The 18,757-nt window shown below is 35.5% G+C and overlaps 1 protein-coding gene across 2 annotated transcripts in view; it reads left to right on the top strand.

Moving 5' to 3' along the window:
• Positions 1-18,023, top strand: part of TSEN15 (tRNA splicing endonuclease subunit 15) — a 31,348-nt gene extending 13,325 nt beyond the window's left edge. The window contains exons 4-5 of one of the 2 annotated variants that reach the window (XM_055319110.1): positions 15,972-16,113; positions 16,643-18,023. In XM_055319110.1, the coding sequence (XP_055175085.1) occupies positions 15,972-16,113; positions 16,643-16,663 (163 nt within the window). In that variant the 3' untranslated portion in view covers positions 16,664-18,023. Of the gene's footprint in view, positions 1-10,605; positions 12,241-15,971; positions 16,114-16,642 lie in introns of those variants that run through there. The other variant, XM_055319111.1, reaches the window with a different exon arrangement.
• Positions 18,024-18,757: the final 734 nt, after the last annotated feature.

The raw sequence follows: 18,757 nt of genomic DNA, 5'->3' as shown, positions 1-18,757 counted from the left end.
ATTAGTTCTATGTGTTATCACAGCAGTAACCCAGATAATAAAAATGGACTGTTTATCTTTAAATATATTATAATACTGTTCTTAAAGGGAGAAGACAACCCACAATTTAAATCCCTGAGATATGTAGGGAAAATTAAAATTTCATTTATTATTCTTACACCAAAATAATATACCTTCCAGTAAAAATGTTAAAAATGTATATAATTATACTTTTTACTTAAGCATTAAATGTAATGAATATAAATATAATTAGAGACTATCTAGAGGCAAAGTAGAAGCATGTTTTGGTTTTAGAGGTAGATAAAAAGGCAAATTGCAGATTATTCCAGTATTTTCCAGGTTACCCATTCATTTATTGGGTGCCTATTGTGTACTAGACTTAAGGGGTACAAAGATTACAGTCCTTACCCCCATGGCACTCACAGTCGAGAACTGAGATGGACGGACATTTATATCCAGTGTGATAAATATAATGAGAGATAGGTACAAGGAAGCTACTGAGAAAGATTGCAGTGGGGGAGATCTGACCTCAGCTGGTAGCATGGGAGGTAGGGGAGACTGAAAAAGCTTCCAGTGGGACAAGTTGTTTCAAATATTTGTAGGTATTTCAAGTTGCATGGGGATGGGAATGGATGTTTCTCATAGAAAAAATATCATGAGCAAGATATAATGGGGGCTGAGCGAGTCTGAAAATTGCAAATAGTTCATTATGACTGGGTATTAGTAATGGCAGAGGGAGTACCTGCCTGCACCTGGTAAGAAGGCCCTAGAATAGGGTGTGTGTGTGTGAGAGAGAGAGAGAGACAGAGAAAGAGAGCGCGCGCCAGAGAGATGGGAACAGGAAAACTAGGAAGAAGAGAGAGAAGGGGAGACAGACATAGAAAGAATATGAGAAAAGTAACTACCGTCCTGGTAAGCAGTAGTAGATCAGTAGAGGTGGAATGGATTAAGGAATTCAAAGATAAGAGAAAGAGCAAGTGTTTTGCCACTTTGAGGTCTTGACATAGGTTTATCCTGAAACAAAGTTGGGGAAATTATGTGAATGAGAATAGTAGGAATTGTAATGCTTGGGTCCATTTTCTCTAAAGACTCTGATTAAAATACACAAGTCTGATACTATAGGAAATAATCAGCTATCAGTGCAAGAGCATAACATGGGGATTTGAGGTTAAGTCACCTCCAGCACTTGCCATTTCTTTGCCTCCTTTCAGAAAATTTTCAGATTTCCAGCTTCTAAATGTGAAAAGTTCTTTAGGGTGCAGACCTCTAAACTTTTTTCTCTTCTTCATTTTGTCTCCCCTAGACAGCCTCATTTGACATATCCTATTTGACATCTCCACTGAGATCTAAAAGGTGTCTCAAATTAACATGTCCAAAAAGAACTCTTGATTTGCCCCCTAAACTGGTCCTTCTGCAACTTTTCCCATGTCAGTCAATGGCAATTCTGTTCATTCTGAAACTCAGGCCAGAACCCTTGGAGTTATTGTCTGTATAGATTGACTTTATTTTTGAGAATAATTTTAGATATACAGAACAATTGAGCAGATAGTTCAGAGATTTCCCATATAAGCCCCAACCCAACACAGTGTTTTATTAGTATTATTAACATCTTGTATTAGTGTGGTACATTTGTTTTAATTAATGAACCAATATTGATAGATTGAGTAAAGCCCATAGTTTACATTAGAGTTCATTCTTTATTGTACAATTCTATGGATTTTGACAGATTCATAATGTCATGTATCTACCATGACATACAGAATAGTTTCACCACCCTAAAAATCCCCTATGCTCCATGTATTCATCCCTTCGCCCCTACCCTGAACCCCCTGAATTTTTAACTTTCTCTATAGTTTTGCCTTTTCCAGAATATTAGATAGTTAAGATTGTATAGTATGTAACCTTGGCTTTTTCCATTTAGCAGTATGCATTCTCCCCACCATGCATTGTTTTTTGAGTTTTAGCTATGCTAATAGGTGCATAAGCAGTATCTCATTTTTTAGAATTTGCAGCTTCCTAATGACATATGATGCTGACCTTTTTTTCATATATTTGCTATCTGTATATCTTCTTTAGGGAGGTGACTGTTCAAATCTTTTGCCCATTTTTTAATTTGGGCTGGTTTTTTTTTTCCTTTCTGTTGAGTTTTAAAGATTTAGGTATTTTAGATACAAGTCCTCTTGCCAAATATGTGTTTTGCAAATATTTTCTCCCACACTGTGGCTTATCTTTTATCCTCTTAATAGTGTCTTTTGTAGAATAGGAGTTTTTAATTTTAATGGAGTCCAACTAAATAATTTTTTCTTTTGTGGATCACACTTTTGGTATTGTATCTAAAAACTCATCACCAAACCCAAGTTCACTTAGATTCTTTCCCATGTTGTCTTCTAGAAGTTTTATAGTTTAGTGTTTTACATTTAGATCTATGATCATCTTTGAGTTAATTTTGGTAAAAAGTGTAAAGAGATTCATTTTTTTTCTATGTCAATATTTGGTTGTTCTAGCACCATTTGTTGTCCCATTTATTTATTTATTTATTTATTTATTTATTTATTTATTTATTTATTTATTTATTTATTTATTTATTTATGATAGTCACACACAGAGAGAGAGAGAGGCGCAGAGACACAGGCAGAGGGAGAAGCAGGCTCCACGAACTGGGAGCCCGACGTGGGATTCGATCCCGGGTCTCCAGGATCGCGCCCTGGGCCAAAGGCAGGCGCCAAACCACTGCGCCACCGAGGGATCCCTGTTGTCCCATTTTTGCTTCTTCATCAGAGATCAGTTGACTTGTATTTGTGTGGGTCAGTTCTGGGCTCTCTGTTGTAGTTCATTAACCTATTTGTCTATTCCTTCACCAATAGGACTTGGTCTGAATTACTATATAGTTTTACAAATCTTGAAGTCAGGTAACGTCAGTCCTCTTACTTTGTTCTTCTTCTCTATTGTGTTATTCTCTGTCTTTTGCCTTTCCATATAAACTTTAGAATCAGTTTGAATATCCACAAAATATCTTGTTAGAGCTTTGTTTGGGATTGTGCTTAATCTGTAGATCTCATTGGGAAGAACTGGCATCTTAACGCTATTGAGTCTTCCTCTCCAGAAACATGGACTGTATTTATTGAGATCTCCTTTGATTTCTTTCATCAGAGTTTTATAGTTTTCCTTATATAGATCCTTACATATTTTTGTTAGGTTTATGCCTAAGTATTTCTTTTTTTTTTGAAAGTATTTCAATTTTTTATGCAAATATAAATGGTGTTTTTTATATTTCAAATTACAATTGTTCATTGCTGGTATATAAGAAAGCATTTGACTTTTGTATATTAAGCTTGTATGTATCCTGTAACCTTGCTATATAACTTCTTTATTAGTTTTAGTATACCCAGTTCTCATACCCTAAATTAATATATCAAGAGATTCTGGCAGTTCTTTCTTATAAATATATCCAAAATCTGTCATTGCTCACCACTTCTGCTATACTACCATTACTCTGGTGTAAGCTAGTATCATCTCACCCCTTATACAATTGCATCCTATGCAGTAGTCCTCCTTTATATCATTTACCACATTTATTGCCACTTAATATATTATATATTTGGTTGTCCTTGATTATTTCCTATCTTCCTTCCTCTACTAGAAAATAACCTCCATGAAAGCAGGAACTTTGCTCTTAAATGCTGTTGTATTAGTGTCTAGCTTGGTACCTAGTACTTGGTCTTAAATAAGTATTTGTTGAATGAATGAATGAGCTTTCTTAGACCTTTCAGTTCCTATAGCAGACACTTGCTGAATAACATGTTAAAGAACATAAGGATATGCTACAAGAAATAGTCCAAAAGTCTCAAAAGAAAATTCAAATGGCTGCAAAATCCATCCACTTGCAAAATTTATCACTGTTTCCCACACTTTACACTGTAACTGTGTATGTTATCTGCAGAATAGAGAACACTCACATGTCTGAAGAGGCACTCCACCAATGCTATGAATAGCCTTACTTTAAATTTTTTTTTCATCTGTATCCTCCTCACCTGTCCCTCCAATCACCTTTCAGCCACAAAATTTCATCTTTGAGTTAATTTTGGTAAAAAGTGTAATTAGTATTTTTGGGAAAGGACTTACATTAATGGTGGAGCAAAGGATTACCAGAACTAATTGAGTTCCCTTTATAGGACATTTCTAAAGATGTTCTTAGGTATAAGATTCAATCCTGAAGTGTTACATATTTTTTTGAAGGATGCTTCATTATTTCCCTGTAATCAAAAGATACTTCTTCTCTCCAAAGCTGTATTCTGTATTACAAATGCATTTAATGATGATTATTTTATTTGAGGCCTGAAATCTAATAACTGGCAAAATAATTTCTGTCATTTGGCCTCCTTGCACATCAAAATGATGCATGTCCTCATACTACCTCTGTTAAAAGTCTGTTGCTGGTGAAACCCCCAATTTCAGCAGTGTCTTAAAACTGACACAGCACTTTTTCTCTTAGCCTCAAAAAAAAAAAAAAAAAAAAAAAAAGGAACAACAACTTGCAGTTTATTTTAGCAGAATGGCTTCCCACTTTGGTGAATGGCCACACAGGCAGTTAATTATTCTAATCCAACCTTGGGACTTTGGCTGCCTTGATATTTCTGTTTGTTTATTTGTTTTTTTAAACTAGGAAAGCATTGGAATGATTTCCAAAGAAGTGGTCTATTATCCTTGAAACTTTTCTTTAGGATTGAGTCTCTGGATGAATAAGGTTTTTTGATACCTAGGCACCAATTTCGTTTTGCCTTGTGTTCAGAGTTGCATTACGATGTGTTGTCCCAATATATCATAATGAGGCAGATCAAGGAATATTTAATTGCTAAGGCTACAGTGTGTACCAGTTTGGCCACATTGAGGAGGATAGCAGGAGATACTGTTTTCTGTGGGTTGAAATTAATAATAATCTTAACCCATGATGCATTTTATAACATTTAAGTTAAAAATCATGTTGTTTTCAACTTGTTTGTCCTCTGTACAAATCTTCAGAAACCACTTTGTTTCTGTTACAGGATCATCATAAAATGAACGGCTAAGATTTATTGAAGGCGTTTACATAGCTTAGAGGAAGGGCAGTAGCCAGATAATGTTACCTATGTGTTTGCCTCATGCTTTTTCAAGTAAGCTTTATTAAACTTTGGAATTACTCTCTATTCAGTATGTTGAGCTCCTCTCCAAACAGTTATGAGAAGGAAAGCCTGTTATAAACATCAACTGCTATTACTGCTGATCAGCAACTATGATTATTACTGATTCCTTTCTTTAGGTTTTTCCTTTGAAATATAATGGATTTGAGAACCTGAGCTTCTTATTATGAATACGTAGGTTTTGTTTTCCATATATGGATTTCTATTCGAGTAGAAACTATAAATTTTATTATCTAAGTTATTTTAGAGTTGTGTGATGAAGCATCTCTACAGTATATTTCCAGAGAACTGGCTTTAAAAAATTTTACATGAGGTTTCTGAATTAAGACTTCAAGCTGTCAGCTTGTTAGAAGTTAAGTGAGATGATAGTATTTTAGTGGTGCTTCATTGCCCTTAGAATCTTTACAATTGGGTGTGATTTTTAAAGTAGGACTTTGGAACCTTTTGTGGTGTTCTTGCTATTAGGTTGAGAAAGTATAATCTGTTGACTTAAAGGCAGAGTAAATATTTTTAGGAGTTTATTGGTGTCCCATTAAAGGAAAGAATGAGAACTGTCTTGATTAGGGAAACGTGATGACGTTACTTTAAACATATGTTAAAGACAGATCAGAAAAGTTCCCAAACAGGAGTATTTGTAAGACTTCTCTAGCATGCTTTCAGTAACAGAAGCAGATACACCATTTTATTGTGTAATTACTGAGAAAAATTCACTGGTAGTTTTCCCTACACACAACCAAATAGAATAAACAGAGCTCTGAAATGGGAACTTCCATTTCATTTTTGACAGTGTTTCCCTCAACTCTGAAGACAAAACCCCTTTTACAACTCTGAGCTCATTTTCAAATATTAGGGTTTCCCACATGGGTGTTCTAAGTAAATTTGAAAATGTCTTGCTGTTTATATTAAAGAACTCTGGAGACAAATATCAATGAGATGGAAATTTCTATCCTAAAGTTTAGCATATGGTCTAGAATTCCCAGACAGTTTACCTTAGAAAAACACACACACATACGCGTGCACATGTGCATGCACGCACACGTTTCTGATTTAAACAGTATCTTAAGAAATGGAAATGTAAAAGATGCCTTTATAGGTTTTTTTTTTTTCCTTCTATTTGTGTCTAACCCTTGTCATACTCTGCCAGCTAGGGATGTTTAAAGAAACTTATTTTTTTTAAGTATTTTAATTTCAGTTTCAGGTGTACAGTATAGTGATTCAGCACTTTCATATATCACCCAGTGCTCATCATAGCTCATTAAGTGTATTCCTTAATCCCCATCACCTATTTCACCCAACCCCCATCCGCACCCTCTGGTAACCATCAGTTCTCTATAATTAAGAGAGTTTCTTGGTTTGTCTTTCTCTCTTTTCTTCCCCCTTGCTTGTTTGTTTTGTTTCTTAAATTCTGTGTAGGAGTGAAATCATATGGTATTTGTCTTTCTCTGACTGACTTACTTTGCTTAGCATTATACTCTAGCTCCAACCGTGTTGTTGCAAATGGCAAGATTTCATTCCTTTTATGGCTGAATAATATTCCATTATGTGTGTGTGTGTGTGTGTGTCTGTGTATATTGTGTATGTATATACATATATATATATACACATATATACATATATATATACACACACACACACACAACATCTTTATTCATCAGTCAGTGGATGCATCAGTTGCTTCCATATCTTTACTATTGTAAATAATGCTACAATAAACATAGGGGTGCATGTTATACTTTTGAGTTACTGTCCCTGTATTCTTTGGGTAAATGCTCAATTGTGCAATTGCTAGATCATAAGGTAGTTCTATTTTTAACTTTTTTTTTTTTTTAAGATTTTATTTTTCACGAGAGACAGAGAGAGAGAGAGATGCAAAGACAGAAGCAGGCTCCATGCTGGGAGCCTGACATGGGACTCAATTCCAGGTCTCCAGGATCAGTCCCTGGGCTGAAGGCGGTGCTAACCCGCCGAGCCACCCGGGCTGCCCTATTTTTTAACTTTTTGAGGAACCTCCACACCATTTTCCACAGTGACTGCATCAGTTTTCATTCCTAACAACAGCGAATGAGTGTTTTTTTTCACTATATCCTTGCCAACACTTGTTGTTTCTTGTGTTGTTGATCTTAGCCATTCTGACAGATCTGACATGGTATCTCATTATAGTTTTGATTTGCATTTCCCTGGTGGTAAGTGATGACGAATATCTTTTCATGTGTCTGTATGTCACATCATTGGAAAAATGTCTGATGTATGTCATCATTAGAGAAATGTCTGATCATGTTTTCTGCTCATTTTTTAATTGCATTATTTATTTCTTGGCTGTTGAGTTGTATAAGTGCTTTATATATCTTGGATACTAATCCTTTATCAGATATGTTATTTGTGAATCCCTTCTCCCATTCTGTAGGTTGCCTTTTAGTTATGTTGATTGTTTCCTTCATTGTGCAGAAGATTTTTATTTTGATGTAGTCCCAATATTTTATTTTTTCTTTTGGTTTCCCTCACCTCAGGAGACATATCTAGAAAGAAGTTGCTATGACTGATGTCAGAGAGGTTACTGCCTGTTCTTTTCCATGATTTTTATGGTTTCAGGTCTCACATTTAGGTCTTTAAGTCATTTTGAATTTATTTTTCTGTATGATGTAAGAAAAGGGCCCAGTTTTATTCAAAAGAATATTGCTGCCCAGTTTTGTCAACATCATTTGATGAAGAGACCATCTGTTTTCCATTGGATATTCCTTCCTGGTTTGTTGAAGATTAATTGACCATATAATTGTGGGTTTATTTCTGGACTTTCTGTTCTGTTCCATTGAACTATGTGCCTGTTTTTGTGCTAGTACCATACTGTTTTTTTTTTTTAAGATTTTACTTATTTATTCATGAGAGACACAGAAAGAATGGCAGAGATATAGGCAGATAGTCCTAATGCAGGACTCAATCCCAGGACCTCAGGATCATGACCTGTGCCAAAGACAGACGCTCAACCACTGAGCCACCCAGGTGCCCCTACCATACTGTTTTGATTGCTACAGCTTTGTAATATGACTTGAAGTCTGGAATTATGATGCTTCCAGCTTTTTTAAAATTTTTATTTATTCATGAGAGACACAGAGAGAGAGGCAGAGATACAGGCAGAGGGAGAAGTAGGCTCCATGCAGGGAGCCTGATGTGGGACTCAGTCCCGGGATCGCGGGATTATGACCTGAGCCAAAGGCAGACGCTCAACCGCTGAGCCACCACGGGGTCTCTGTTTTTCTTTTTGAAGGTTAGTTACTTTGGCTATTCAGGGTCTTTCATGGTCTCATACAAATTTTGGATTACTTGTTCTAGTTCTGTGGAAAATGTTGTTGATATTTTGATAGGGATTGCATTAAGTATGTAGGTTGCTTTGGGTATTATAGACATTTTAACAATGTTTGTTCTCCTAGTCCATGAGCATGGAATGTCTTTCCATTTCTTTGTGTCAGCTTCAATTTCTTTTATCATTGTTTTATAGTTTTTAGAGTATAGGCCTTTCATCTCTGGTTAGGTTTATTCCTATGTATCTTATTATTTTAATGCACTTGTAAATGGGATTGTTTTCCTAATTTCTTTCTGATGCTTAATTATTGGTGTATAGAAATGCAACAGATTTCTGTACATTGATTTTGTATCCTGTGACTTTACTGAACTTGTTGATCAGTTCTAGTAGTTTTTGGTGAAGTCTTTTGAGTTTTCTGTGTATAGTATCATGTCATCTGCAAATAATGAAAGTTTTACTTCTTTATCCATTTACATTCCTTTTATTTCTTTTTACTGTCTGATTGCTCTGGCTAGGACTTCCACTTCTATGTTGAATAAAAGTGGTGAGAGTGGACATCCTTGTCTTCCTCCTGACCTTAGGGGAAATGCTCTCAATTTTTCCCCCTTAAGGATATTAGCTGTGGATATTACATAGATGGTCTTTATTATGTTGAGGTATGTTCCCTCTAAACCTGCTTTGTTGAGTTTTTAATCATGAATGGATGTTGTACTTTGTCAATTGCTTTTTCTGTGTCCCTTGAAATAATCATATGGTTCTTATCCTTTCTTTTATTCATGTGATGTATCAATCACTGATGTAATCAATTTGTAAATACTGAACCACTTGCAACCCAGGAGTAATTCCCACTTATGGTGAATGGTTTGTTTAATGTATTATTGAATTCAGTTTGCTAGAGTTTATTGAGAACTTTTGCATCTATATTCATCAGGAATACTGGCCTGTAGTTCTTTTTTTTAGTGGTGTCTTTATCCGATTTTGGTATCAGGATAATACTGGCCTCAGAATGAATTGGGAAGTTTTCCTTCCTTTTTTATTTTTTGGAATAGTTTGAGAATAGGTATTAACTGCCTTGAAATGTTTGGTGGAATTCGCCTGTAAAGCCATCTGGTCCTGGACTTTTGTTTGTTGGGATTTTTTTTGATTATTGACTCAATTTCTTTGCTGGTTATCAGTCTGTTCAAATTTTCTAGTTCTTCCTGTTTCAGTTTTTGTAGTTTATATGTTTCTAGGAATTTATCTATTTCTACTGGGTGGTCCAATTTATTAGCCTATAATTTTCACAGTATTCTCTTAGGATTGTATATCTGTGGTGCTTGTTATTTCTACTCTTTCATTTGTGATTTTATTTGAGTCCTTTCTCTTTTTTCCCTGATAAGTCTGGCTAGAGGTTTATGAAATGTATTGATTTTTTTCAAAGAACCAGCTCCTGTTTTCATTGATTTGTTCTATTGTTTTTTCCAGTCTCTATATCATTTATTTCTGCTCTATCTTTACTATTCCTTTCCCTCTGCTGGTTTTAAGTTTTGTTGTTCTTTTTCTAGCTCTTTTAGGTACAAGGTTCAGTTGTTTGAGATTTCTCTTGTTTCTTAAAGTAGGCTGTGTTGCTATAACCTTCCCTCCTAGAACAGCTTTTGCTGTATCCCAGAGGTTTTGGAGTGTTGTGTTTTCATTTTCATTTGTTTCCATATACTTTTTTATTTCTTTTATTTCCTAATCAACTCATTCATTGTTTAGTAGCACGTTATTCAACCTCCACCTATTTTTGGCCTTTACAGATTATTTTAAAGAAACTTATTTAAGTTATGTGTATTACAGTGGCTTTAGAGTGTCAGTTCCCATCAGTGCTATGCATCGAGGTTTCTGTTTAAAATCTATGGTTGTTCCATCTAAATATCTCTTTCTGAAGTAAATCTCTCATATGAACAGGAATCTGACTAATTGTCATGTGATTCAAAACAGGTAGAAATTACTTTTTAAGGAGAGAGTGGTCCCAATTTGCAAAGTGGCAAACCAGGTATAAGTACTATATAATAATATTTGTATTCAGCAACTACTTGACAGTTTTCAGAAACTTTTCATGAATGCCACCTCATTGATGCTTACAATAATTCTATTTTGTAATTATAGCACTTTTTGTTGAAAAGACTTTTCTTTTGAATTGCTGCTGTACCCTTGTTAAAAATCACCTGACCAAGCTTATAGCATATTAAGAAGTAATATATATGATATATTAACACAAAGGATGGGGAGGAAATGGAGCTATATAGAAACAAAGGAAATGACATCAGAGAGTAACTTGAAGAAATGAAGAGTACCAGAAGTATTAAATATGTAAGTTAACATTTTTTATCCTTTTTCCTCTTTTTTAAAAGATGTAAGATTGTATAAAGCAATAATTGTAACATTGTATCACTGAGTTTATAATGTATAGACACGAAGTCTATGACCATAATAGCACAAAGGAAGGAGAAAGGAATGAAACTATATTGGAGAATTAAGTATTAATCTGAGGTAAATGATGATAAATTAAGATGCATATAATAATTTCTGGAACTACTACTTAGAAACTCAAAAAAAGTACAGTTAAAAAAACACAAGGAAATTAAAATAATGCACTAGAAAATATCTATTTAATAAAAAAGAAAGTGGTAAAAATGAACAGAGAAACGAGAAAGACATGTTATATATAGAAAACAAATAGCAAACTGGCAGATATAAATCAATAATATCAATATTAATTTTAAATATGAATGATGAGGCACTTAGAGTCAAAGGGCAGAAATTATAAGATTAGATATAAAAACAAGATCCAACTATATGCTCTCTGTAAGAATCACACTTTACATTCAGAAAAAATCAATTTTGGAAAAGTTTCAGTGATCTTTTTCTACACTGCTAGCATCTGAATGTGTCCCCCAGATTTCATATGTTGAAATCCTAACCCCCAAAGATGATGATATTAGGAGGTGGGACCTCTAGGAGGTCAAGTCGTGAGGGTAGAGTTCTCATAAATAGAATTAGTGCCTTGTAAAGAAACCCATGAAGATTCCTTGCCTCTTCCAACATGTAAGGACACAGTGAGCTGGCTTTGAAACAGGAAGAGGACCTCTACCAGAATAAGCCCTTGCTGGTACCTTGATCTTGGACTTTCCAGCCTTCAGAACTGAGACATAAATTTCTGTTGGCTAGAAGCTACCAAGTATGAGATATTTTGTAATAACAGCCTGAATGTATTTTTTTTAAAGATGTTGATTTATTTTATTTTTATTTATTTATGATAGGCACACAGAGAGAGAGAGGCAGAGACATAGGCAGAGGGAGAAGCAGGCTCCATGCACCAGGAGCCCAACGTGGGATTTGATCCCGGGTCTCTAGGATTGCGCCCTGGGCCAAAGGCAGGCGCTAAACCGCTGCGCCACCCAGGGATCCCCTAGCCTGAATGTATTAAAGACCTATACCATTCTCTTTCCTTTCCTTCTGTAATTCCATTTACACATATGTTAAACTGATACTGTACCAAAGGCCTCTGATGTACTTTTTATTATTTTTTTTTATTGGAGTTCAATTTGCCAACACAGAGCATATCACCCAGTGCTCATCCCATCAAGTGCCCCTTCAGTGATGTACTTTTTAAAATTGTTTCTCTTTGACTTCAGTTAAGTTTTCTGTGACCTCTTTTCAACTTTACTAAATCCTTTCATTAGTCTGATTCTAGTCTATCATTTAGCCTAGTCAATACTTTGAGAATACATATATTTTTAATTTTAGAATGTCTATTTTCTTTAGACTTCATTTTTCTACTTAAATTTTTATCTTGTTCCTCATCTTGTCTTTTTTCTTCAATGCTATAACATATTTATAATGCTTATTTTAAGAGTCTTTAGCTATTAATTCCAAACCATATCTCAGTTTTTCAACAACCTTAGTTTTTCTGAAAGTCTTATGTTGATTTTTTGCTCTTGATTATTAGATACCTTTTCTTGCTTCTTCACATAGCTTAGAATTGTTCACTGTATCCAGATATTGTTTATAAATTAGAAATTGATGTTGATGCTACTCTATGCTCCCCAGGAGCTTATCCTTGCCTCTCTCTGGCACGTAGGGTCAGGGCCTGACTTATTCTAATCAGAAGTCAAGATGAGTCGTGGCTGAGTTGCAGCTTTAGTTATCCCAGTTTTCTTCTGGTTTCAGATGTCTTGAGAATGGGATCAGACTTTTCTCTTCAGGGCTTTGTGATGAGAGCTTGCTGGCTATTTCCAAGTCCCTTCCTCTGCTTCTCATGCTGTCACTGAAATGCAGAATAAGTTCCATAAGGGAGAATTGGTGAACTAGAGGGATCTGTGTCCCTCCAGATTTCAGTCCTCCATACTCATTCATGTATGGCTGTTACAAGTATTGATGGTTCTCTTTGTCACAGTTGAAGATGCTTGCTCATGACTGACTCCGGCTTCTCACCCCTGTGCCCACACTTAGCAGTTTCCCTCAGGGATAGAACTGGTTTATCTCTTGGTTTCTACTTACCTGGGAAGGGCTCACTTCTCATTTCCTTTAACCTTCTTTGGGTTTACATTTCTTTTATGTCTTTAAAGAAAAATGTCATATTTTTAAGCAAGTTGGGTATTCTTTTTTTATTGTGGTATTAATAGTGGTCTTTGATTTCTTATACATTCTAATTAGAAGTAAAACCTCCTCCTGCTCTGACTTTTGAATAAATGATATTGGGGAAAAAAAGTACACTGCCCTGATGATCATTTCTTACAATTCTTATTTTTAACTTTTTTCACAGTATAGAGTAGGGATCAGCAAACCTTTTCTGAAAGGGCCAACTAAGAAATATTCAGGCTTTATGGACAAAGTGGCAAAATTGAGGCTATTATTATACAGGTAGTTATATGACCATTTCAGATATCCCATTTAAAGATCTAGAGACCAATCTTAGCTCAAGGGCCAAGTTGCCAAGTTCTGGCATAGAGATGAGTGATAAAATAATTAAAAGGTTTAATGAACAAAAAGCAAGCAAATATCAGATACTTTTAAGAAATTAAATTCTAGGAAGTTCTTTGGTACACCATCTACCATGATATCTGTAGTAGTAAGTACCACAAGTGATAATCCTGATCTGTCAAGACAAGTTGAACTTTTATTTGGTGTAATAGAATTACATAATAATAAACTTTATTTGTCAACAGTGATATTTAGCCATATAAAATCTTTAGTCAAAAAGCCTCACTCATTCATTCTGCCCAGGTATTCTACTAGAATACTGGGCATATTGGGGAATTTTTTTTTTAAACTTTGACATTCAAATGGATGTAATCCAGTGGAAAACAGACACTTAAAAGTATAAATGCAAGGTAGTTCATACCATAATCTAGGTTTGCAAAATGTTTCTCTGTAGGGTAAGGTACGTAACTTTGCCTAGAGTTTGGGAAAGGTGAAGGGAAGAATTAGGAGAGATGATGGTGCTTTCCTAACTTGAAAAGGAATTAAGACTTCGCCAGGTGGACAGATTTGTACATCCAGTAAGTGTTGCCTGACAGTTATGCTTAACAACTAAAGTATTACCATATTGTTGACTTGACTCACTCAAGGTCATTTTAGAAATGGTTGGACTGTGAGGGAAAAAAAAAACATATTCTCTCCTTATACCATTACGTGCCTATGTAAACCTAAATGAGAGGTAGTAGGTAAGCAGCCTTTTGCAACTGTTTTAACAGCCCACATTATAAAGTGACAAATTATAAAGTGTGTATGTGTGAGAGAGACATACTATAAAGTGATTAAGTGATACTTTAGCAAGAATAATTTAGTTTAAGAAGTTATCCAGAAGTTTACTGCTGCTTTTATTTTTATTTTTTATAAATATATTTTTTAATTTTTATTTATTTATGATAGTCACACAGAGAGAGAGAGAGAGGCAGAGACACAGGCAGAGGGAGAAGCAGGCTCCATGCACCGGGAGCCCGACGTGGGATTCGATCCCGGGTCTCCAGGATCGCGCCCTGGGCCAAAGGCAGGCGCTAAACCGCTGCGCCACCCAGGGATCCCTACTGCTGCTTTTAAATCCCTGGAATCTCTCCAGTCTCTGCTATAGATTTTTTAAAAAAGCATTATGGTTATTGTAGTAAGAATACTTGAAAACAGAGACTTTTCTTTTTTTTATTTTTTTTAAAGATTTTTTATTTATTCATGATAGACACATAGAGAGAGAGGTGGAGACACAGGTAGAGGGAGAAGCAGGCTCCATGCAGGGAGCCCGACGTGGGACTCGATCCCGCGACTCCAGGATCGCGCCCTGGGCCAAAGGCAGGCGCCAAACCGCTGAGCCACCCAGGGATCCCCGAGACTTTTCTTCTTAGATTCTATATAGATTTAATAGCTAATCAGATGGGTGAAGAGTGACCATAAGAATTTTTACTTAGAGATGAGAAGTAGAACTCAAGGGGATAAAATACACTTTTGCTAAAGAAGAGTATTGAGCTATTTATGTATTCAGCTGTAGCATGTTAATATGCCAGTTAATCTTTTTCCAATTTCTGGAGAATTGTTTAGTTTAATGATAAAAACAACTGATCATTTTTTATTTGCCTTTTAAAGAAAGCGCCTCTGGAGGTTACGTTTTACTGAATTATTGAACACAGGCTTTATTGAGTAGGTAATAAGGATTTTTAGTTTGTAGTAAATAAAAGCAAACAGCACTTTGAAGACCTAGAAACTAGATTTGGTAGATTATTTTCCATAGCAAGCAAACTGAAATCCTTTATAACGTCGATGCTTGATATATAACTTTACAAGAAAAAAGTTTTCTCTCTACATTTTTCTCTTAGCATCTATTAAGTATCAGAATAACTAGTGAGAACCATAAAATATGTGTATTCATATCTAATAATTCCAACTTTGGAAAGACCAAACAGAAACAACTACCTACAGAAGGATCACCATCACATCTTTATTAGTACCCAGCCCCCCACAAGGTCCTGAAAGAACTATTTTATAGAAATAGGGATATGATTGGGTAAATTTTGAGTCAATAGATATGTGTAGCCATTGAAAAAGTAGTAATTATGAACATCATGTAGAAACATGGAAATGTTTATTATCTATTTTTTAAGAAAGCAAACATGAACACCACATTGTTCTACTCTGATACTAAGTTAGAAAATTGGAAAATGAATGCTCAGGAGCCACAGGCCATAGGTGCATTGGACACTGTTCGTGCCCCATTCTGTAGGTTCCTGAAAATTGTTTCATGTGTGATGATCAGGAGAGATGGGTAAATACAAAAGAGGACTGAGAGTCAGTAGATGGCTCTTATTTGCAGGATTTTCTATATGAGACAACAACTTCAGTTGTTTACATTTGAGCCTTCAGACATTTCCTTAGCATTATGGATAGAATGTTATTGCCTATTCCTTCTCCAAGATTTTACAGTGTTTGATCTTATTATTAACTGAATGACTATGAATCCTAAATGTACTGTGGTTTATTTTCAGGATAAGGGAGATCTTGAAGGCATCTCGAAAATTGCAAGGTGACCCAGATTTGCCAGTGTCTTTTACCCTGGCCATAGTGGAGTCCGATTCCACAATAGTCTATTACAAACTTACTGACGGATTTATGCTGCCAGACCCTCAGGTCAGTTTTGAGGCAACTACCAGTAAACAGTGAAAAAATGGGAAAATTATGACATGATTTTAAGTGTGAATCAAGTCATTCAGCTTCCTTTGCAACATGAAAATTCAAGAAAATAATGACCTGATTTTCACACCTCAGAAACCTGGCTGTTTTGTTTAAAGTAATATGTTCCTGGTTTCCACAAAGATAATTAGACTTTTTTTTTTTTTTTTTTTTTACTCTTTGGAGAATTTCATAGTTTCTCAGGGTGCCTCCTAAAGACCTGATATTATTTGATAATTAACTGAGGTGAAATGTAAAGGCTTTAACAGTTTTAGCCAAAAGAACACTTCTTTAGAAAACGTTAGATTAGTTGACATTTTGACAGGAACCTTTAAATAAGATAAATGTGTTGTGTATAATTTACTTATATACTTTGTTGGTGTATTTGGGATGATTACACTTAAATATCTTTCTGATTTTGCTCTTAAATTCCCTTAATTATTGAGGAAAAAGTCCATCCTGATTTTTTTTTTTTTTTATGTTGCAGAATATTTCCCTTAGAAGATGACACCTGTGCTTCCTGATGCTTACTTTGGTACTGGATTTGAGATCCATCAGCCTGGTTCATCTTTTATCTCAGAGATAGTTAGGGTTGACTTAGCAGGTCCCATTCCATAAGTTTTTCTTCTTGAAGAATGAAACTTTCGCAGATAGAAGAATATTTTTATTCATAAGTATAGGGTAGTTGCTCTAGAACTTTCTTATTTGGAGAGAGTTTAATTATAGTTCTATATAAATTGATGCTTAGGATATGTTCAGAGGGGTGGAACATATGTGTTTCTTCTGTCATTCCTCCCCTCATAGCTGCCTCATTGTTCATTGCTGCCACTGCTAACACATTGTTGAGACTGTCACCTTTCTCTAATTCAACCCTCTCAGTGCCTTTTGGCCACTACAGCTAGTCTGCAGTGGCATTTCATGGACACCTGGAGAGTTTGCTCAGTCTGCTTTTAAATCCCCAATAGAAAGTAAGTTTTCTTTCCATTGGTTTTTATGTGGGATTTACTGTTGATTTTAAATCAAAAGTAAAAATATGCTCATCCAGAGTGTAAAATTACATACATGTCTATACAGGGACCAGAGAAGTGCTACCTATTAGTTACTTCCTACCTAAGTAAAGGAGATACTTGACCTTCCTTTCCATTCTTATTACCACCACCCTTATTATATCACAGTTAGAATATTGCCAGAGAGATAGTGAGGGATGGTATCAGGCTTAAAAAGTCTTTATTAAGTAGACCTAGTTAGTTAGCCCACTTTTGTTAATGCCTCTCAATTATGTTGCCTAAAGTATAAAAAATTATATGCACAAAGATATTCCAAGTGGCATTAGTTGTAATGCCACCTAATTAGGTAGGGGTCAGCAAACTTTTTCTGTAGGGCAGAAAGGAAATATTTTAGCCTTTGCAAACTATATAGTCTCTCTTAAAACTTCTCAAATGTGCTGTTTATAGTACAAAAATAACCAGAGATAATATGTAAATAACTGGGCATAACTGTGTTCTAATAAAACTTTATTTACAAATCCAGGGCCATAGTTTGCCAACCCCTGGCATAAGGAAGTAATTAATAAACAGATACAGATAGCCAATGAATGATACATAATGTACTCATTAAAAATTAGTAATGAATAAATGAAAAACATGAGAAAACATTTAATTAAAAAAGCAAAATATCAAAGTGTATGAATGGGAAGATCATGGCTGCAAATAACATACCAAGCATATAATAAAATGGTGACAAAATAAATTACTGTTCTTATAATAGGGTGACGGAGCAATAAATTGATGACTTTGTCTTCAGTATTTCACTTTCTTTATTTGTATTTCTTTTATAATAATGTTTTAAAATAAAAAAGTATCTCAACATGTGTATTAGTCATCTGTCATTGCCTAATATTACCAGAAACTTAGCAACACAGCAACACACATTTACTTTCACAAAGTTGGATTCTTGGGGGGTGGGCTGCAGTCAAGCCAGTCTCCGCTGAGGCTGGCCTCGGCAAGGTCAGCTTCCTCCTTGATGTGATTGTTAGCAGCTTTCAGCTCCCTGTGGTCTGTTGGGCTGATGGTCTCAGTGTCTAGTGGGCAATTGGCAATAGGCCACCCTCAACTCTTTGCCACATGGACCCTGCCAGCACGACTGGTTGATTCCTCAAAGCCAGCCAGGAGATAGTTTCAGCAAGGTGGATCTTATAATCTTTTCTTAAATAAGTTTTTTTATTGTGTTTTTTTTAAAGATTTTATTTATTTATTCATGAGAGACCCATAGAGAAAGGTAGAGACATAGGCAGGGGGAGAAGCAGGCCCCCTGCAAGGAGCCTGATGTGGGACTCAATCCCAGGACCCCAGGATCACAACCTGAGCCAAAGGCAGATGCTCAACCACTGAGCCACCCAGGTGCCCCTGGATCTTATAATCTTATGCAATGTAATCATGTACATTCTTTCACTTTGGCCATGTTCTATTGGTTAGAAGCATATCATGGCTAACTAGAAGACAACAGGAGCAAGAATGAAAAAAGTGGCAAAGTAGGAACATTAGGAAATGGTGTAAAGCATCATTCTTGGTCTGTAATAGTTCCTGACCACTTTCCTTTGATG

Source organism: Nyctereutes procyonoides, unplaced genomic scaffold, assembly GCF_905146905.1.
Source record: "Nyctereutes procyonoides isolate TBG_1078 unplaced genomic scaffold, NYPRO_anot_genome, whole genome shotgun sequence".
NCBI lineage: Eukaryota > Metazoa > Chordata > Mammalia > Carnivora > Canidae > Nyctereutes > Nyctereutes procyonoides.
This window is presented reverse-complemented; position numbering and strand designations above follow the sequence as displayed.